General features: G+C 41.9%; 3 protein-coding genes across 5 annotated transcripts in view; all 3 read right to left on the bottom strand.

Moving 5' to 3' along the window:
- Positions 1-1214, bottom strand: part of flt1 (fms related receptor tyrosine kinase 1) — a 36538-nt gene extending 35324 nt beyond the window's left edge. For all 3 annotated transcript variants that reach the window (XM_040126565.1, XM_040126566.1, XM_040126567.1), the window contains exon 1: positions 1091-1214. In XM_040126565.1, the coding sequence (XP_039982499.1) occupies positions 1091-1148 (58 nt within the window). In that variant the 5' untranslated portion in view covers positions 1149-1214. The remainder of the gene's footprint in view (positions 1-1090) is intronic.
- Positions 1215-3624: 2410 nt separating this feature from the next.
- On the bottom strand, positions 3625-12096 carry LOC120790196 (suppressor of tumorigenicity 14 protein homolog). The gene is made up of 18 exons (XM_040127545.1): positions 11877-12096; positions 11621-11745; positions 10438-10505; positions 10099-10292; positions 9567-9662; positions 8857-9076; positions 8492-8634; positions 8197-8294; positions 7915-8024; positions 7597-7730; positions 7353-7457; positions 6954-7064; positions 6744-6857; positions 6489-6608; positions 6160-6343; positions 5809-6080; positions 5468-5604; positions 3625-4116 (listed from the first exon to the last, which is right to left on the bottom strand). The coding sequence occupies exons 1-18, from the start codon at positions 12094-12096 to the stop codon at positions 3958-3960; spliced, it is 2610 nt and encodes an 869-aa protein (XP_039983479.1). The 3' UTR covers positions 3625-3957.
- A 1293-nt stretch (positions 12097-13389) lies between these two features.
- tmprss7 (transmembrane serine protease 7) lies at positions 13390-21877 on the bottom strand. The gene is made up of 18 exons (XM_040126704.1): positions 21432-21877; positions 20594-20798; positions 20129-20259; positions 19976-20043; positions 19606-19799; positions 19496-19531; positions 19174-19402; positions 18845-18969; positions 18303-18415; positions 18086-18192; positions 17683-17819; positions 17227-17334; positions 16916-17023; positions 16708-16824; positions 15273-15468; positions 14109-14377; positions 13739-13875; positions 13390-13613 (listed from the first exon to the last, which is right to left on the bottom strand). Exons 1-18 carry the CDS (start codon positions 21501-21503, stop codon positions 13455-13457), a joined length of 2511 nt encoding a protein of 836 aa, XP_039982638.1. The 5' UTR covers positions 21504-21877; the 3' UTR covers positions 13390-13454.
- Positions 21878-21917: the final 40 nt, after the last annotated feature.

The following is a 21917-nucleotide window of genomic DNA, read 5'->3' as shown; positions in this document are numbered from 1 at the left end:
AATTATATAACTACTATTTACTTTTTGTAAACAAAAAGAGAAACCAGTATTTTTTCAAACAACTACAGGAAACAGTTGCTTTGATTTTCATTAAATAAAAGTGCTAAATATCCCTACAGTAAATGTTGGCCGAGCTAATGCAGCGCCAGTCAGTGTTAAGTTAGACATTAATCTAATAGATTTGATCATCTGTATTTAAAGATGTTGAATGCTAGAAAATGGTTTTGAGCTATCCATATGTATCCACAAGTTCAAAACTAGCGGTAGTTGATAATATCAGGTTTCGTTTAATTTAGCAGGAAAAAACGCTACTTTTAGCATCAAATCACCAAGAACACCAGGGAGCTGTGGCGCGCACAAAAGCAACCTGCCCACCGTTTTAGCAGCAAACACAGAGGTGTTCCTGCTCGGTGGATATTTTCCTTCGGTCAGTCATGACCAGTCGTTCATTTATATCAGAACTTCCATTTGACAGGCTCATCAGTCTCAGGAAACAACGCCCTGAGTGTGTCCACTCAACCGGGGACAAACGCACAAGGAGCCCGGCCACAGAGGTCCGCATTATCCAAACAAGAGTCCCGCTGGATCTCTCTTATCTCCCTCGCTGCACTTGGCGCTAACAGAGGTTTACAAGCCGAGCAGCGTCAGGCAAACGATCTCACCTACGACTTGATCGACCGATTACGCGCACACACACACACACACACACACACACACACACACAACACAGCGAAGAGCAATTTGTGAGTGTTTTGTTTTCTTCCACAGAAGAGGCTGACTGTGAGAGCTCCAAGATGCTTAATAACCCCTTACGTCCCTCTAATTTATGGGAAATAATATCAATGACAAAAGTTGTGCGCAAGTTGGAGTTTTCTACAGGCTGCAACTTGCACAGTTTCCTCTTCGGGTTTAAAATAATTTAAAACTCAATTAAAAAATAGCCTAAATGTTTGGCTACAAATAACTCAATAAGAACTTTACGTATTTAAAAAAAACTTATGAAATATATGAACATAAGCTCAAATCTTTACAGCAGGTGCTCTGTGCACCGTGCATGTACTACAGCAAGGAAAGTAAACCTGTTACTCACCTTTTGCTAAAACACCATACAATCCACATAGCAGGCAGATGAGAATACAGTTCATCATGTCTGGCGACTCCGATGCAGCAACCGGCTTTCAAATATAAAATATGAAACGAATTTTATTCCTGCTGTTTCCCCCTCCGCAAAAAAAAAAAAAAAAAAAAAAAAAAAAAGTAGACTACAGACAACACAGCGCACTCGGCTGTTGCGCTCAGCGCCGACGGTTAGTGAGTGGAGATGGCTGGTTTCCTGAGGCTAGCTGCGGGAGATCACGGAACAGGACACCGCGCTTGAACTCCAGTGCAACTTTTTCCCATCGTTTTGGATAGTGGCGTAGATTTATACAGTTCCCACAGCACAGCCACCGGATAGCGGACTTCCGTGACGTCCACTGACACACCCAAGGCGCGTACCAGCAATACCCTTTCAGTTCTCCCCAGTTACCAAGCAATCGAAAAGTGAGGTGTTGATAAGAGAATATCGTAGTATCCAAAATAGCTCTTTCTGACCAATTTTGAAAAATCTTTTTATACATGAAATAGTCCTCCCCGAAATAATAATCTTCAAGCTATCCTATATTCAGAGTAGGATCTGCACCACTGTATATCACAGAGGATGCGCACTGGGCAACTCTGACCTTAAATCTGGTTTGTAGATTGGTACGCGAGATGATCAGCACGTAGGCACCGGAGTAAACGGGTTTGTGTCCTGATCAGCAACTTGGCAGTCACCTTCTCTCATTCCATACCTCGGAAGAGCCTGTCAGACATTCCACAACTAGAGAAAACCTGTATTTTTCTACCCAAAAACAGGTAACCTGCGTTTAAAGGTCTTTAGGTCATTAGATGATTAATATATAAAAATGCTGATAGTCAGACTCCAAACTACTGTAGTGCACAGGTGCCTCATACTCCTCAGTTAAAAGCAGGAATTACAACTGAAGAAGCACAGACTTCCCAATCCAAAGTTAGGCAAAAGGTTAACGTCATAATAAAATTATAGCAAGTAAAAGAGTTTTGATGAGAAACACATGCCTGACCTGCTGTGTTGGAAATGGTGTCTTTAATATGAAGGCAAATAGTCTAATATCCTTTAGCAATAATTTGGGTGTAAAGTGCATCATTCCCTCAGGAGATGCAGGACAAGAGGCAATGGTACGTATTGGCCACTGGGTGGTGATGTGAGCTGAATGAGAGCAGAGAGGGCAGGAGACCCAGGAAAAGGCAAGAGTGTCTGCATAAAAATGATTGGAAGGTTATCACCTGATGATCTTGTTTGTTCCTTGCACGCCAGCCTCAGCTGCATTGTGGTTTTAAGCAGAGCTGTTATCGTGCTTTTCATTGAGCATGAAGTAGAAAGGAGGCACCGTAAAGATGAATTCAAACATCACAGTGAATCTGAAATGCTAAATATATTACCAACTCCTATTGAGGGATTATTCAGTCCACTACAGAATATTTTAAAACTAAGGCTATGACTCAGATAAACACATGATATACGAATGCACATACATACAGATACAGTACAAAAATAAGACACACAGTGAGTCGTAAACACACATATACAGTACACGGACGAATGGAGATGAGGGCAAAAATACACGGTTATATACTTGTGGGGAGAGAGCTCTTTTCCCAGTCAGTAAAAGGACTGATCTGACTTTTTTTTGGCAACACCTGACATGGTCCCCGAGTCTGTTCTGAACACTGCAGCTGGGACAGGAAACAGAGGGAGGGCAGAGACATTAGGAAAACAAGAGGTAATTGGCTACAGAAACATGCACAGAATAACTGGCTGGTGGTCATACTTTGGCCAACCTCAAATCAGTTCTGAAGCTTGATGTTTAAGGATTAAAGTGGGTACTGACCTATCCATCTGCTGCAGGCTGGTCTTTGGTGCCAATTAAGGAGATTTAAACATACTATTACTCTGTCAAACGTCTCTTGTGATATATGGTTTTGACAGAGTAATAGTAACAGTCTTTTTTTTTGGAAAGTAGAGCAGTTTAACCAGATTTCCATCTCCATCATTCTTATGCAACTAAAAGTTGCACATTTATCTGCAAGAGGACACAGTTTACAATAATTGAGGTCCTCTTGTGGCAAGTGCAGCTCAGAAGATGCCTTACATAAACCGAGTGGAGAGTGAAACTATGGAGAAAATGAAAGTAAGCTGTTGATTAAGCAAATGGAGTTATTCCAAGATGGTTAAGTCCCGGAGAGTTTGAACAGCAAGTGGTGTTTGTAATAACCTGATTTTCACCCCAATTTTCTTATCACTGTTTTTCTGATAAATTCTGATTTTTTTTTGCAAACTAGTAAAATAAGGTAATGAGTGCCAAGTATGTTTAATCTAATATAGAGGAAGAAATATGGATCCTAATATTTGTGAGTAGCACTTACAAATATTTTTGCTGATACCAATAAATACTGACCCACAGTTCAGTCTATGTGTGTGCAGACAGCAAAATCCCAAAGCTAATATAGTGTTTTTATGTTATATTATAGTGTGTAATTATGCAGCAAGTATTGCATCATAAATCTTGTATTTTCTAACATTTATGTGCAGTGACCCGGAACCAAGTTAATATAAAAATCTGGTTAAGTGCTGAAATTTTTGTGTAGGTCAACATAGCCACTGTCAGTGTTTTGAGATCAGGTCTGAGCTAGCCAAGATTGTACGGAAGTTGGTTGGTTTGGCAGGGATGACGCCCCCGCTGGCGCATTGCCACAAACATGCTCCCAAAAACCGACTGAATGTGTTGTCGTGCAATCATGACAACTGTCTGAAGATAGGCTCCACATCTGAAACCTTTGTCCTGCGTGTTAAGTCTGTCGTTTTGCTCATGTCAGTCTGGTGTTCAGTCACACCTGTCATTTAGTCTGCTGACGGATCCAGTCAGTGAACTTGACAACCTGTGTGTAGACGCCCGGACGGTTCTGCCTCGCACAGCCTTCACCCCAGCTCACGATCCCGGCCAGGAACCACCGCCTGCCACGTTCTAGACACACCAACGGACCTCCTGAGTCACCCTGAAGCCACAGACCCACACACAGATAAACAATCAGACAAAACATTAACACATTAACACATAAAGAAGAGGCATGCAAATACAGTGTACCTTCTGAGCCTGTTCTTAAATTGTGGCTTGTTCGCCAAAAATTTAAAGGACGTAATGTCACATCAAAATATTTCCAGAGCAGCTCCAGTGAGGTTTCATCACAGAAAGTTCAAGACAAATGGATAGAAATCCAGTGACACATTACATGTGAGTTACTCCCTATACAATGGACGCTCAATGGCTGACTCAATAGCGAGCGATCAATTGAGATTTCAGACACTTGTGATTTTGAGTCATCATCAACAGCTGTAGAGCCAAGTTCCACTGTGGAATTTTTGAGGGCACTATAAAGTACTGCACATTTGCACACTCAAAATTCAGACGCTCAAAGAAAATGGACAGTAAATAGTAAGTAGGGAGTGATTTTCAGACCAAACCTTATTTCTACTGACACGTGCATTTTAACTGACATTTTTACATCCACCATTTCGTTTGACTAAGCATATATTGAAGGACATCTTTTATCTACTCCAAATATGCCCTTGTTTGAACATTATCTGTCTCTTTAAGTAAAGCTGTTTTCTGATTGTGATTTATTAATTAGCTAACTGCTAACCAAGCTAGCCATGATAGTAGCTGTCTGAGGCTAATGTGTTGTTAATACAACATTTTAAGCAGCTGTTTGCTAATTTAGCTACTATTTTGCTAACTGTAACAGTTTCACTCTTTATGTTTACTAGATGAATTACTGTTGTCCTTCCTTTGAAGACTTAATGTTGATGTTTCCCTCGTGATACTTTGTTTCGGTAAATTTAACTAGTGTATACTTTGATCAATCCACTTTCCCTGTACTACAATAATTTTTACTGTAATCATTTTTAATACTTTTGGTCTAACTATTGTTCATGAATTTTCATCCTTTTTCTGTTATGTAATCTCTCTCAGTTAATATGTCGTCCAACATTGTTTTCACAGTTTCAGAACTGTTTCCAGTAAAAACCCAAAAGGCCAACACCTGTCTTCAACCTTTATTGGAAATGCATTTGGTTTGCGGCATAGCTGTGCCTTCACAAGCAGAGATGAGCAAGGGAACATTAAGACACTAATATTTTCTTAATGCACAAATGCTATGTTGTGGTTTAGAAAGAAGTTCTGGGAATGTCGATAAAATAATTGAAATTTATTTCAAGGAGGCAAGCATTTTGTGGTTATGATTAAGGGTAAATTTCCAGACCTCATCACACAATAACTCTGGGAATGACTGTTAACAGTATTCAGTATTAAAATAAAATTCATACATTATCACTAATGCACACACTCACCTGACAGGCGTCAACCCCTCCCTGCAAGTTCCCAGCACAGAGCATCCTGGGAGTGACAGCGTCGTCATACAGCTTGTTACAGATGTTCCTGTTGATGATCTTCACTGAGGCCTCTTGTAAGCGAGAGGCCAGCTCACCTATGGTTAACACAAACAAAATGGAAACATTTCGGAGTATTATGAAAAATCTGACTACACCTTGATGCTTGTCTATACTGCAGCTGCCTCAAAATTACTTTCCAAATTTTAGCAAGTCCCTGATTTGCAGTTAAGTTCCATTAAGACTATACTTTTTGTGATCTAGCTCTTCATTTTCATTAGATACTTTTGACCAGCTATTACCGTCCTCCATGAGGACTCCCCAGCCTGTGACATAGCAGCTGGTCCCTGTGGTGAACATGTGTGAGGAGGCGGGGATACACACGGGTTGGACCAAGTCGTTGAAGAAGACAGGAGCACTGAGCTCGAGAAGGGCGATGTCGTAGTCAGAGGTGAACTGGTCGTACTGTGGGTGGAGGAGGATCCGCCGGATAGGTCTGGTGGCTGCTCCGTTGCGCCCCATAGTCATCACACGCATTCCCATGTAGGCCCGCCATGCACGAACATCTGAGTATCTACAAACGCACTATGCATGAACAGTACATACACATCAATTATGACTGTCATGATGAAGCTTTCAGGTATCTTTCTTACTTAATGGCATCTGAGTCCTGGAAGCAGTGAGCTGCAGAGATGAGCCAGCGGTTTGAGACCAGAGTGGCTCCACAGACGTGGCCGTAGTGATCCATCTGGAGGCTGACCTGCCATGGCCATGACCCCGCTCCAGCATCAGAGCCTCCCACTATCTTAGTACGCTTCCTGGGCCTGGTGCCACAGCCTGGGAGGGAGAGACAGACAGGGTGACAGACAAGGAGACGAAAATGACAACTTGAGTATCCACTTTGGGAGGTCAGAGGAATTTCACTCCATCTTTAGTCAGAAGTACAGGAGCCTGAGGCTGAGTTTGGTGAGTGGGTACTTACCACAGCGCAGTTCATCAGAGCCGTCAAAACAGTCTTTTACTCCATCACACTCAGGGTTGACCTTACTAACACACTTTCCATTGCCACATTTGTAGGAGGACGAGGAGCAGCCTTTAAAATCTGAAAAGAATAAAAGAAATACTTAGCCAAAAAGAACTATTAGAAATATGGAAAAAAAAAACTTAAACAAACTAACAAAAAAATCTCTTCAATCAGTTAGTGAAACAACAAATGGCTGATGTCACGAGCACTCACATGCTCTGGTACAGTTGAGTTCATCACTGTGGTCTTTGCAGTCAGTAACACCATCACACACTGAAGACCTTGGCAAACACACCTTGTTGGGACACACGTGGTAACATTTACCTCCTGACAGGAGATAATGGAATGAACCCCATCAAGATAGCTCTTAATACACAGTAAAGCACATGTAAATGTTACATTAGCATTAGTATCTCTGCTCACCACAGGTGCCCTCCTCACTGCTGTCTGCACAGGTGCTCTGACTGACACACTGGCTGCTTTGAGACTTACACTGGCCGTTACCACACAACACTTCCCCTGGCCTGCAGGATGCTACATGTTTTACACATATGTGCAAACATGCACAAAGAAACACAAAAACACAAACAAATCTGAGTCTAGCACAAGGTTTGTGTCTTTAAAATCAAATTAATAGTACACTTTGACACGCAAATAAAGGAGGCAGGCATATATATACAAGACAAAAACAACTTTTCAACATCTTGTTAGCCAAAAAACAAATAAACAAAAAACAAACAAACAAAAAAAAAAACTAAATTCAATTTTAAAAATACAAGACTGGGTGGGACAAGTGTACAGCCCATAGGCAACAAGACTTACAGCATTTAGCCTCGTCTCTTCCATCTGAGCAATCTTTCACTCCATCACACACCTTCCCCAGAGGGATACAGCGCTGATCTCCACAGCGAAACTGACGAGGACAAGCTGGAGATAGATATCAGGGAAACGTAATTTCAATTGTTTAATTGGTTAATTGTTTTTTGCCTAGAACTGATTTAAAACAAAATTTACATCACACTTACAAAATCGCTATGGTGGTGTGAAAGCATCAGATTTTACTTACCCCCCTCTGGAGAGAACACTTGGTAGAACAAGTAGAAGCCCTTGTGAGTGAGAGAATCATCGGAGTGGAAGTGGAGGGAGAGAGGAGAGGAGTAGACTTGCTTTTTGCTGCTGTCTGATACCGGGTTACACAGTCTAGATACAGAGGAGCACAAAAGTAAGGAATTTTACTTTCAACATGCAGCCACAAAGATTGGAAAGTGGATGAATACTGTCAAAACATTTGACAACTAAAATATGACTGATTTGGGTGAATTGCTAATCCTAACCCTTGCTGATGTGCACCGTGGTTGCAACACAGTTCAGTTTCACGACTCACTTGACCCCGCCAATATCCAGCCAGTCTTTTTCACAGCCGTCTGATGAAGGGGAATCCTGAATGTCCATCGTCACGATCGTCATGGAGATCAGGTATCCTGGCAACGGCGCCTGATGAGGAAACCAAAGTCAACTAAAGAAAGCTGGAATGTTGACAGGCTAAATAACAGAGGGGTGATTCACTCTTTCATTCTTTTCTTTCCATTTTCTCTTTTACTCTTTCACCGTTTTTAAACACACACACGCACAAGCACATGTATGTACATACACTCATGTGGCTCACCCGTAGTCTCCAGGTGCAATCTATATTAGGAGGGTAATAAGAAGGGTAGTATGTTGAGGAAATGGAGCCATTCCAAGAGGAAATTGACCCTCCACAACCTGCAGGTTGAGATGGTAACATCAATAGGTGCACAGAACACACAATAACACCGGGGGTAACTTTACTCTACATTTGCTAATCATTGCAAATAAATCATTCCAGCAAGAAGGCAGTCACATGAACATATCACACAAGATTGGTAAAAATTTAGATAGTAAGTATATATAGTTAAGTCTGTTTGTGAAAGCACTCCTACCTGCTTTTGGGATGGCCTGAAAGTATGCTTTGAAGATTGCTCCATCCCTCTGTCTGCTGAAGGAGAAGGTGACCAACATGACATTCCCAGAAGAGGTGAGCTTCATGACCGGAGACAAACCTGAGACAGGTAGCCCACACCACCTGAGACAGGTACATGCATCAAGTATAACCACATATGAAAATATTAATCAAATTAATATACAAAGATGTTCTGCTTTTGCACTGACATCACCCTGTAAACCCTGTTGACCTCTGACCTCCAAAGAAAGGTCAGTTACAACAATTTAGACAAGTACAATATGAGGATGCTGCAGATGTTTTCAAAATTACTCCAGTCTAAAAAAGGTCATAAAATGTCTTTACCTGGCAATGACCTTGTTCTGTAAAGGAAGCAGGAAGTCGTAGGCTGAGAGCTTGTGGGCAGTGCAGCTTCCTGGTGTGGCACCATGCAGAGTGAGGATGACCAGTCGGACTACGTGACCTGATGGCACACGTAAACGCCACTGGTAGTACGGTTTCTTGGGACTCACGAGGCTCAGGGTGCGATTGTTGCCATATTTGGCGTAGAGGTCAAAGGACATTGCTACACAGAAGAAGTGATGGAAATATTTAATGGCGTTACACTGTCTGCGTTAATCACATTAGTGCGCACATACAGATCAGTGACAAATGAAAGCAAATACCAACACAAAGTGTCTTAGTAAGGCGTTATTTTATTATTCAAGTCTCTAGAGCCCAAGTGGAGTAATGAACACTAGATATTTCTCTCATTTGGTGTTTTAATGGTGGCAGTGAAGAGCGCTATCTAATATGTCATTCCAGAATCTTCCGTAGGTGTTCATTATGTTGAGATCTGGTGACTGTGAAGCAAATGATTCACATAATTTTCATGCTCATAAAACCATAAGGCCTCTCATGCCTCGTAAAGAATCATCTGCATTTGCTATGTTTTTCCACTAATGACTAATTTTTTTCCTTTAATTTGTCACCAATGTAGTCAAGTACACTTTGTTACATGCTTGTTAGATTTAGAAAGGCAGACCGGGCAAACAGTCTTACAAAGTTCCCCTCACCTTGGAAGCCAAGCTGCCACTTCCCACTCTGGATGCTATTTGGATTCTTAATCTTGTCTGATTTTTCTTCTGATTCAAAGTTGTCAGGATCCAAACCTACACACACACGCACACACACACACACGCACACACACACACACGCACGCACGCACGTACGCATGCACGCACACACACACACACACACACACACACACACACACACACACACACACACACACACACACACACACACACACACACACACAAGATGTCAAAATACTATTGGTAACACTCCAGAGCAATATACTAAATAAAACAAAATTTAAGCATTTACAGAGAGTTAGCTGTTAATTACTAGTTTCTAAATCAAATGTTTTGTATTTGAAATGGAAGGGTGTATTAAGCATTTGTAGAGTTATTGTATAGTGTTAAGCTAATATCTACACACTGCAGAAACTACAGAAGTTTAACACAGTAAAAACTACATGTCTACATATGTGTGTGGTTAATGTGCATGTACTCTATGCAAGCAGACAACAGTGAGAGACTCTACCCAGTAGATGGAGCATGTCATCATCTTGCTCCATGTAGTAGTGCTGCTCGTTGCAGCTGTCATGCTGCACCTTGTTGTTGCCGGGAAGCCTGCGCTGCAGCTTCTCTGGGCTGGACCTCTGGATCGCTTTGGCAACGTCATCTGGGGCAGAGAATTTACTCCAGTAGAACACATTGAGCCCTTCTGCTCCTTCACTGTCACACAAAGGTTTTACAGTGTGAGTGAAAGTTGACAGAAGGGGACATATAGCTGAGAATGTTATTGTCATGCATATTCTTTATATTCATAAATTCTTGCACACTGCAGTTTATCAGTGGGTTTTGTTTAGGCGCAGCGTACCTGAAGGCAGTAATTCCTGAGCGCAGGTAGTAGGAACTCCATGGAGAGGACTCATAGAGTTCTGAGAACTGTTTTAGAAAAATGAAAAGGAAAAAGACAGAAAAAAGCACATTGACCACCTACTGTACACACTGAAGTGCTGTAGCTGTGATTTCACAGCGGTGCAAGTGAGGTAGCTGTTCCTGTGTAAATGACACATGAACATACCCGCTCGAATTGGCAGCCTGTGTTCAACAAAAGCATTGTTCTTGTTGCACAGAGCTCCATTGTGTTTCTCCCCACTGGCTGTATACAGGTAGGACCTGGGGTGGTATGGGCTCCCGGCCTTGAGTTCACCTGTTCTTTAATGAACAAATCGCCACACAGATACTATGACCAATTAACAAGCCTGCTAATTCAACCTCACAGCTGATTAAAGGGACATTACTTGATGTCAATTCAGATTTTTGGGAATTTCCACCTATAAATTCTGTATTTCCGAGCTGCTGAGCAAGAATGTTTATTGTTTTGCTCCAAAAAATCAAATCCCCCTTCTCATATCTCTGTCCAGCCCCCAATACCTCTCTCATCCCAGCCTGCCCTACTGCCCCATCTCTCCCTCTCAACCCCAGCATCAAACTGAGGATCTCCTGCTCTCTGTAATGTATGGCACACAGAGTGGCTGATTGTTTGAAAACTACACAGACAATGTTTTTATTGAACGCCTGCTCTTCCTCTCAATCTTGCTGCCTGGGCCTAGAAGGGTTCACAAATGCCGGGCTTGTCCTCAGCCCTGAAAGGGCCCTGTCCCTTGGGTTCTGCGAACTTGCACACAAACTGTGCCCAGCTCCTGTTTCAGCTTTACATTTAACACCACCAGAGAGGGACGGAGAGATGGACAGAAGAGGGGAAAGTCGTGTGCAGAAAAAAAACACAGAGAGATAGAGGAGGACAATGCAGATAAGGAGAAAAGCAAACACATAAGAATGCACAATAAAACCAAAGGAGAGGATAATGAGAAAGAGAAAGAGGGCAGCAGTGTTTTGAAAGCACAGCATAAAAAACACTAGTAGACTGCTATAGTGAACCATATCAATGTTAGAGCAGCAAGATCAGCTTCAGCCCGGAGTGGATAGGTCAAGCAGCATTCTAAAGTGTCATTCACAGGGGAGGCAGTGACGGACAAGTCCAGCATTCTACTTACATAATGGTTCAAAGCCTTAGCCTGCAGGCGGAACTGTGGAGAGGTGGAGTCAGTCAGCTCTGAGGAGAAGCTCAGGTTTGGGAACTCCATGCTGCCTCCAAGGAAGAACACTGAGGAGGGCGGAGCTGGGGAGGAGGACGTAGAGGTTTGAAACGGATGCACTGTTTCACTGTAGGTGGAACTCAAAATAAACACATTTTTGTGGACAGGGGAGGTATAAGAGAAATCTAAAATATCAAAGCAGGTCTGTACTCACATGTTAAATAGTTTAGGGTCAGTGCAATGGCAGCGGTGAAGGGAAAGAATGGCATTAGACCTAGCATCCACTTCCTCCGGGACCCACAGGCTGGAGCCCCCGCCCCCTCCACCCTCTGCTCTACTTGATCCTCAGGCTTCGTGGGGGGGCTCGGCGACTGGGTGGGCTCCTTTAACTCCCCCTCTCCCTTCCAGAGATGAAAACATGACTCAAATATCATACCAGCTTTTTATGTCTGTGCTCAAGTGGCTTCTGATTGTTTGGATCTTAATTTTATGTGACCACAGCAGAGGCGCAATAAAGAAACTGCAGCCTATATGCCAAAATCAATGAGCCATAGATTTTATGACTGAGCAGACACTGATTTACTGAGAGCAACGGCGAACATCTTTGAGCCGCAAGGATCTCCTGAAACATTTAAGGGCTTGGCAGGATTCCCTGGGGGAACAGACAAAGCGTGGCTAGAGGGGTCTGCTTTCCCACGGCCTGGCTCTGTAGTGTCAGCACTCACTCAAGTAGCATCGACATTCATGAGAAACAGACCCCAAAATCCCTAGAGACGGATTTTGCTATCTAGATGAACCGTGGATGTCTGGGTTTAATAGGCACTGATTATTAAGTATGCCTCTGGTGCTGTGTAAAAAAAAAAAAAGTTTATTAAACGCACTACTTTTGCGATATAGCCAGAATAATTTGAGAAAATCGTTCTTTTGCAGAAAGCAAAGCCCCGATTGGCTGCGCATTTTACGCACAATGAAAAGAGCAAAGTGATAGCTTACCTGTAGAGCGGGGCTGCCTGAGTGTCCATGCCCAGAGACGCAATACACTTGGCAAGTTTTGCTTTTGGGGAGAGTCCTCATAGCACTGTCCCGTTTAGGTCCGGAGAGGCGATATGCAACAATTCCTCAGGCATAGAAACGATGGAGAGAGGGGAAACCCCGCTGTCACTTCTTCTGAAAAAAAAAAAAAAAAAAAAAGCGCAGAAATCCGACCTGTGCGGCTCGGATGCGGCGGCCATTCACCGCCTCCCGTTTACCTGAATTGGGCGGCAGGTGTCACACGGAGCCCCAGAATGCAGTGCAGGGACAATGGGACCACTATGAAAGGGTACAATCCACACAGCCGTCTGTGCGACAGATATTGTGGGCAAACTTTCTCGCTGTGTACGCAGGAGCTGTGTTTAAGGGGAAACGTGTGAGAGGTACTACAATCGGAGCTTGGCTCCTGTGCTCTTTGATGCTCCACAGGGGTGCAAAGCAAGACAGAACCTGCAATTAAAGAATTTAACACGGGTTTACAGTCTGAGTCTTTTGAAGAGGTAGTGTAGCAGAAATACCTGGAGAGCATAAAAATCTTTCAAGGCTCTTTATATTTATTTTGCTTCATTGAGGGTGTCGTTTTGGGTCACTAATCAACAGCACACTGTAGTATCACCAATAGGCAGTTATTGTTGTTAACATATAAAAAAAAAAAAAAAAAAAATCGCACATACACGTGCACTGTGTTATTGTTTATTATTTGCTGTGAGCAATTGAATATTTAAACATCTGCTGCCAGAGGATGATGAGTTTCATCATGTCAGCTAATATGGCTGTAGATCCAAGAGGTGAACTTGTTGACCCTAGTGTAGACCCCGGGCAGGTTTGGTCTTCCACATCCCGCCCCCCAGCTGACAATGCCAATCAGGAACCAGCGACCCCCTGATGCCTGACAGGACAGAGGACCCCCTGAATCTCCCTGAAAAACAAAGAGTACAGTTATTGAAGAAAGAATGCTTATTCAAAACGGCAAACACCATTTTTTACTGTTTCACAAACTAGTATGAATGAAAATGCAGGTGACTGAGTCAGATGGAGGCTCACCCTACAGGCGTCCCTCTCTCCAGAAGGGATCCCGGCACACAGCATGCGTGGTGAGACAGGGCCGTAGCTCTTCTTACACTCAGTCTGACTCAGTATGGAAACCTCTGCTTTCTGTAGGACTGAGGGCAGCACCTTGTCTGCAGGAGGGCAAAACATGGACATGCAGAAAATCATGCAACTGACAGTAGCACATAAAGGGTGCAGGAGTTGATAAAGATGCTGTGTCAGCCTGCAACAAGTTCACAAAAGTGGTGTGATACAGCAACAAATTTAGAAGGAAATAGAGATATCTAGGGCATGTAGTTGCATACTGAATTGAAGTTATGTTAAAGTATAAAAGTAACTGAGCAGTATCCAAGGTACTGCTCACCCTCCTCAGAGCGGTATCCCCACCCGGTGACCCAGCAACGGTGGCTGTCCGTGACAGTGTGGGAGGTGGATGGCAGGCACACAGGCTGGACCAGCGGGCCGAGGGAAGAAGGCCAGGGCTTCTTCAGCTGCAGCAGGGCAATGTCATAGTCAAACGTGTATGTGTTATAATACTCGTGCACCACAATCCGCTGGATCTCAGCCACGTGTTTGGCACTGCCCTGCGTCAGCATGCCAAGATGAGCGTTCCAGTTACGTGGGTCAGACAGCCTGCAGGGTTAGAGGTCAGCGGGAAAAGACACTGAAGAAGGACATTTTGTAAATTATACTGGGTCTAATAAAACTTGATAATAGACATGTTAATATGTACAGTAAGTGAAAGGTTTGTTCATAAAATCAATATGGTAAACCAGACGCCTTGTGACTTCTTTGCACTAGATATAGCTAAAAGCTCATTTTCATCTGCAGTTCCTGATAAGGTAATGTTTGCCAGATAAAGTAAATAACTTGTCATAACTCAATAAATTAAACTACAAATGTATAAAAAACTGTAAATGTGAAAAATTACCAGAGGATGAAAGACATAATTTTCCTTATTCTATAAGTTATAACTTCATCACTATTTTTATTAGATTATCAGGTTTAAATCTGCACTACACACCTAAAAATGATGTGATTCTGTCATTAATTTTCTTGTAATACAAACATTAACCTTTTTTTTAAATTTTCTTCTAATTACTTAATTTTACTTTTATTATTTTGACGTGATGACATTTTTATATAGTTATTACATAACACAGTGGTTCCCACCCTTTGGGTTGGGACACCTTAGGCACACTCAAGATAAATCTGAGGGGTCACAAGTAAATAAAACTAATTTTTGTCACACAAAATTATTTAATCTTTTTTCCAATTTTTCCTTTTTTCTTTTGAAATACTGCACACTTGCTCACAAATCCTCAGAACTCATGTCCACACAAAGGCATAACCTTCAATGGGGGTTTGCAATGGTTCATAAGCCAAACAGTTTGGGAACCACTGCATTATCGGTTACTATAGGCCTGCTGCCTACTATGATATATCTGTGGTTTTTACTTACATTAGTCATTACAGTGAGCTTCTAACAATAACAGAATGTTGTTAATCAACAGTGAGGGTGACTGACCTTTCCTTGCTGAAGCAGTGTGCAGCTGAGATGAGCCAGTTAGACGAGAGGACAGAGGCCCCACAATACAGGTTACCAGAGAAATGGAGGCTGACCTGCCACGGCCATTCCCCTTCCATAGAGTTAACTCCACCCACGATGCGTGCAGGGCCTGTGGGTAAACCCACCTTCTTCACCGGCGAGGGACGACCACAGGCTTGGGAGCACATAGTGATGGATTTTGTTGTTATACTGGTTATATTTTTAGGTTTTTATGTAAAGGAGCATGCGTTTTGTGTGTATGCACATACAAAAAGGCCCCTGCTGGTTTTGATGGATGTACAGTATACATGGACACGTGCAGCATATTACATATCTTCATATTGTAGTAAAAAATTTTAAGACATTATTGCATCTTATGTGTACCACTGTGAGAGATATAACAATACAGATTATTACTAATATTATTATTATTAAATAAGTGCAGTTTAAAGACCTATTATAGATTTATATGTGCCTAGTGTGTATGTATCAGTGTGAGTATACAGTATGTGTGTGTGTTTTTACACCTACACTAATCACCTATGTTGACAAACTGATTCATCACCAAGACAGATGGGTCTGCTGCCGCCTTATTAACGAGTACAGTTTTGACGTATGTGTGTTCATGTGCGCACACACGCGTGCATGTCTTTGCAGTACCAGTGAGGGATCAAAGACAGGCCTGTTCCCATCGCCTTGACTCCCCATCATGATAAAATAACAGCAAACAGAGAGAGAGAGTGCTATTACAGAAGGGTCACCTCAGTGCTGCAGGTCAGCAGGTTTGGAGCTCACTGCCCAGTGGATTATAAAATAACAACAACTTTCTCATGACCCCACATAAAAGGTCTTGCAGAGAACTGGCAGTGAAATGGTAGCACTACCTACCAGTTGCTTGATTAAGAGTAGATAACTCAGCTGGGACATAACCCAATGTGTGTGATCATGGTTTAGGTTAAGTTGATAAATCATTGAACTGTTCTTGATTTTAGGGAACATAAAATTAAAGACACGTTCCTTACAGGCACCGCCCAACAGTTATGCTGTTAGTAAGGTGAATAATTATGGTAATGATAAAAAGGTGGAGGAAACTGTGTTTCAACAGCATCTTACTTCCATAATTCAACATATTTCTGGCTGCATCTGGATGTTCAAGTATGGAAGCAATGCAGGGCAGAACAGATGAAAAATGTTTGAGCAGAAATCTGAGCTGTGAGCAAGTCTGAATTCTTAAAAATGAATAACTTTTGGGGTGTACTGGTAGTCTATTTAGAAAAGGGAACAGGTTTTGCAACATGCTATGTACATTCTGTATGCTGCAGTTGGCGTGACTCTTAAATGTAAATGTTGCATGTTTTACCAAGGGGGGAACTTCAAGATATATTATACGGAACAGGTAATGCAGAACACTCACCACAGTCCGCCTCATCACTGTGGTCCTGACAGTCGTGAACACCATCACATTTAGCATTCTTCTTCAGGATGCAAGGGCCACTGCTGCACTGATAACTGATCGCAGAGCAGGTTGTTTCTGACAAAAACAGAGGACATTTTGCAATTATGAGTGGTTAAAGAGTGAAAGGGCCTACATATTGCTCTTTAAAAATGGTAAAAATCCATACCCTGAGTGCAGTTGATCTCATCTCTTCCATCAGTGCAGTCAGTCTCTCCATTGCACACAAACAGAGGATGCAGAGGACTGCTGCTACCACAGTTCATTGAGGGCCTCGCTGTGAAGATATTGAGCATTTTTCCAACACGTGACTAAATGCTCAGCTAAATATAGTGAAAGACTTTTACTACATTGTAATGTGTTGCCAGTACCTCACAGTGCCATTTGAAAAAGGCAGGGAAACTGACAATAAGTAATCATAATGTTATACTACTGATAATTATAACCAACCACTATACTGTAACCCTTAGGACAACATACAGCAGAAGACCTCGTCACTCTCATCCTGGCAGTCATCAAGGCCATCACAGCGTCGGCTCTTCTCCACACACAGTCCTGTGGAGCACAGGAAATGGCTCTCTGGACAGGCTGTAAGAAACAAGAAGAGAAATAGAGCTAAATCCTTTAAATTAAAAACATTAAGTAAATAAGCATAAGATTTTTTTTGTGCTTCATTTCCACTCTATTGAATGATTAAAAGGCACCACAAGAAGTTTCTAAGGTGATACTGTTTAAAACTATATAAAACTGTATTAATATAGCGGAGGGTACTCTACAATAAATGATGCTGTACAGTTTCCCTTTGTTAAGTATATTGCAATTGTTAAAATCCACTTAAAAAAAAAGTCATTAAATCCACATTGAGATACAATGAAACATAAATGACCAGCCTACTGCATATTATAATGAGTCATGCTCTGGTCCTGTGGTGCTTACGTCGGCTGATATTGTAGCTGCTGTAAGATGCCTGAAACGGCTGAGCAGAGTTATGTGAGCTGCAGCGAAACTCCACGTCTGGGCTGTGGTCAGCGATCCGAAACACCGTGCGGTGTCCCACGTAGTTGCCACAGAAACTGTGGAGAGGAAAAGCAACCATCAGCAAACCATCACAGGATGCTGTTGCTGGATGAATAATTAAATGCACAATTGAATACTATGTAAAAATAACTAAATAAAACCTCCATTTGATAAGATGATTCCTTCTAGCTTAGGGAGACATTATCTATTTTTGTAGACATTTGTAAAAGTTGACAAAATAATATGAAATATTTCAGTGTAAATTTTGTTTTTAGTTAAATTTTTCCTTTAAATCTATATGCATGTAGCTGTACACACATACATGATTTCATTAACCTTCCACCAGCCGTGGTCACAGCTCTTCATGTCCTTTGGTTTCAGTACATAGTTCTGAAACTGCAGAGCAACTCCTAAAGCACTATTAGACGTCTAGAATAAAAATATAAACAGAAAACACAATCAATTAAAGCTATTTTTAGTCACTATTTAAGAAAAAGTCACCCACAGCTTTACAAGTCATATATGTGTGTGTGCTCTACCTCAAACTTCCAGGTGCAGGAGCACTGAGGGGGCAACAGGCTGGGGTGGAAGGGGCTGTAGATCTGACCAGTGATATCAGGCTCCAACTGGGTCTCAATATGAGACATACACACTGACAGACAGAAACAGACTTGGGGATTATACTTACACCCCCAGCCAATACTGTATGTTCCGCAGCACTGTTACATATATAACAGAGGTTCACAATCTGGGGGTTGGGGCATTGAGAAGGGGCTGTGAGATAAGTCTGAGGAGTCAGAAGATGATAAGTCCAAAACATCTTTCTTTCTTTCTGACTTCTCTACTCATTCCTTTTATCTTGTGAAAACTTCAATCATTTTATCCCCTCAGGACTCTAAAAAAACCTAATTTGAAAACATTTAAGAAGGGAATAACCGATTTGATCCAACTGACCACAACTCAGAGACATATTAAATCCGTGACAAAGGACATCTAGATATTGCTTCATTATTCATGGTAATTAGCTAAAAAGGGCTGGGAACCATTGGCATATAAAAGAACCAGGTAAATTGCATCATACTTTTCTCAGCGATGGCCTCAAAATGTCCTCTGAAGGTCTTGTTGCCACTTGTCATTCTGAAGGACAGCAACATGACATTGGAGGTAGAGACAAGGGAGAAGGAGGTTGACACTGGCTCACACAACCTGCAGCACAGAGATACACCTCAGTATATCTAAAGTTTGTTTTGAAGGACTTGAAAAAAAAAATACAGTGGAATATGACAAGCAACATGTTGAATTTCTTGCAGCTTTAATTTGTGGAAAAACACAACATTAACTTGTAGGCAATGGCCCCTTTTAATCAAAGAAAGGGAGATATCTGCAGTCCAATGGAAGCTACACTCTTACCTGTGTAGAATGCGCCCTCTCATGGGCAGAAGAGCATCGTACACAGTCAGGGCATCATTCACACAGTCACTGGGCTCAATGAGGAACGAGGTGATGGTCAGACGGATATTAGACCCTGGGACAGCAGTGAGCTTTACATGGCAACTCACACCACCCCATGATGAAAAGATGTTTAAAGGGACCCTTGCCCCAGGAAGGTTGGCATACATCTTATCTACACACTGTGAGCCTGGGAGGAGAAAAAAAAGAAAACCTCATGGAAATGTCACCTCATGTGACATACAGTAGAACTTTTATTCATCTAAATTGTGTTTTCACCCACCTGCTGCATTTGATGTATAATCTGAGCGCTGAACAGCTGCAGGAGAACACAAAAATCAGTCTCTGCATTGATATATACACTAGAATGCATGTACAGAAATACAGACGCACCATTGATGAGAATGGAGTCTATATCAACTGGAAATCCCAGTAGGTAGCCTACAGAGGACCTGTTCTTGAGGCTTGTGTGGACAGAGTCTCTGAAAATGGCGCCTACACACTCCTCACACACTGCTGGGCTTTTTAGACGAGGGACCACAAACACCATCCAGAAATGCACCAGCACACCGCCCTTATTGTTGTTACTGGACGGGGAAAAACAAGTTTACATTAAACCTTTAAAAATAGAGTGTGTTGCTTAGTTGTAAATAATTGGTGATGCTTAAAGCTGGAGTCGAAACTAAAAAACTAAATCATAAATATCAGCTGGGAGTCTTTTTCCTTTGCTTTATGATGATGATGACTAGCAGGGCCACTGTACCTGAGGTCTGAAATGACAGCTTGCTTGTACAGTCTTGCCACTGAGGACATCTTGTACACGTTGCTCACCTGCAAGACACCTGCAATTAACACTAAGACTCCCTTAGCTAAACATTAATTGTCATGTAAATAACAGGGTTACACTAATACTTACCACATGTTGGATTTTGTTTGCCATGGATACAAACTCACTGGATTCTGCCTGGCGGTACTCTGGGATAAACTCCATGTTGGCAAGACGGAACATGCCGGCAAAATACGCTCCACTGTTGCTTTCCCTGCGAACTAAGGAAATCAAGTCAAAATTTGCATCATATGGTCCAGTTTCAAAGTAATGTAGGTACATACCAACAACAAATCTCTGATAACGGACTTTACGTCCGATATCATCTGATATCGGACATAAAGTGCTACTCTGAATGACGTAAAAACACAGAATTGTAAATGCAGTTTTAATAATGAGCAGTTTATCAAATCAGACGAACTTGCTACAAAAAAAAGTACTGAGACATGATAGCTGGTAAAAAAATTGGTAAATATTAGTATTATAATTATGCTCTGGAAAGATACTGATTTATTCATTTTTGTGACAGGAAAGTATAAGAATGCTTTCCCTTACATATGAAGACCCATAGCAGTGACCACATGATAACCACCACCACAAACACCACCACTGCGATGATGACAGCAAGATGCGGGATGTTCAACAGACGGGCCCACAGCTTCTTGAGGCCCTTGGGCTTTCGTCTGGTCTTTCTGTACTTCCTGCGCAGCCTCTGCAGAGTGTGGTCCACTGTGGCCACCTCCACAGACACATCTGCAATCTACAGCCGGGGGGGGGGGGCACATTCATACTGTAATGCAGAGTGCCATTATTGTAGCAGTAAATTTTACTTGCCCTTTCAAGCAGTCATTTCAATATGTCCTGATTCTAATAGGGTTGTGGTTAATGATGCTGAGATAATATGAAAAGAATAGCATCACATGTAGCTGGTGATCTACCAACAATGACATAAACATGTGTCTGCTGGTAATGATGCTCCATTACAGGTCACTTTAGCTTGTGAAGGGGAATGCCTTAAAAAAGCCTAACTCCATCAGATGTAACACTCGCCACTTACTGAGTTACCCAATGCTCATATATTATTCATTCAGTGTCATCCCATACTGTGCAAGTGGCACTTAATCCATTTCAAGTTAGCATGGTATAAGATTCCCACTGGAGGAAAAAATAAAAACATTTGAAACTATTTTACACATATTTAATTAAGCAACATGACAACAGATGTGACTTAAGGCATCTGATGTATGAAAAGACTGTCTGTACTCTCAAATCTTCAGGGTTGAATCAGGAGAAAAGCCATATTCCTGTTTAAAATTCAGCTTAGTCAAGATCATACAATTCTAGTTACCTAACTTGAAGAAAAAGTAACGCGTCAAGGATATATCTTACTTACACTGGCAGTGTCCTGTTGAGATGCATCATCATCTCTGCTCGCCTGCTTGTTCTCCTCACGCTCTGTGCCCATGACACAGACATCTCATTAAGCCTCTATGATCGAATTCCTGATGTCTGGTTTTCAAGATCCATTCTTTTTCCTCGGAATGAAAACTGCTTCATAAAAACAGCAGGAGACACAGAAACGGTGTAGAGCCACACAGCACACTGTTTCGATGCACAGTTGTCAGGTGTGTGAAACCAGATCCTTCTGCACAGGCAAGCAGTAGAGAAACAGGGAGCTCGCTAATGGCAATGTACCTCTTCCAGTTCTATGGCCAATGTTTCATTCATTAACCTCTATTACTGAGGTTTATTGACTTCACTTGAACTAATATTCAACAGCCACAAAAACTATTTGTTAGTAGCTAGTTACATAAGCAAACAACTATTTTAAAGTGAAAATGCTCATTTTGTATGTTTGTACAAGAGTTTTATTTACAAT

This window comes from Xiphias gladius, chromosome 5 (genome assembly GCF_016859285.1).
Source record: "Xiphias gladius isolate SHS-SW01 ecotype Sanya breed wild chromosome 5, ASM1685928v1, whole genome shotgun sequence".
Lineage (NCBI taxonomy): Eukaryota > Metazoa > Chordata > Actinopteri > Istiophoriformes > Xiphiidae > Xiphias > Xiphias gladius.
This window is presented reverse-complemented; position numbering and strand designations above follow the sequence as displayed.

Bases quoted from the DNA above. Each gene is read 5' to 3' on its own strand.
- tmprss7 (XM_040126704.1), bottom strand. From the start codon at position 21,503: ATGGGCACAGAGCGTGAGGAGAACAAGCAGGCGAGCAGAGATGATGAT. The intron at 20,044-20,128 runs GTAAGTATTAGT...GGTGTCTTGCAG, and splicing joins CAAACAAAATCCAACATGTG to GTGAGCAACGTGTACAAGAT. The intron at 18,193-18,302 runs GTAGAGCACACA...TTTTTATTCTAG, and splicing joins CCTGCACCTGGAAGTTTGAG to ACGTCTAATAGTGCTTTAGG.
- LOC120790196 (XM_040127545.1), bottom strand. From the start codon at position 12,096: ATGATATTTGAGTCATGTTTTCATCTCTGGAAGGGAGAGGGGGAGTTA. The intron at 8,295-8,491 runs GTAGGAGTGCTT...CTCAACCTGCAG, and splicing joins TCAGGCCATCCCAAAAGCAG to GTTGTGGAGGGTCAATTTCC. The intron at 7,731-7,914 runs GTGAGTCGTGAA...CTCTGTATCTAG, and splicing joins CTGGATATTGGCGGGGTCAA to ACTGTGTAACCCGGTATCAG.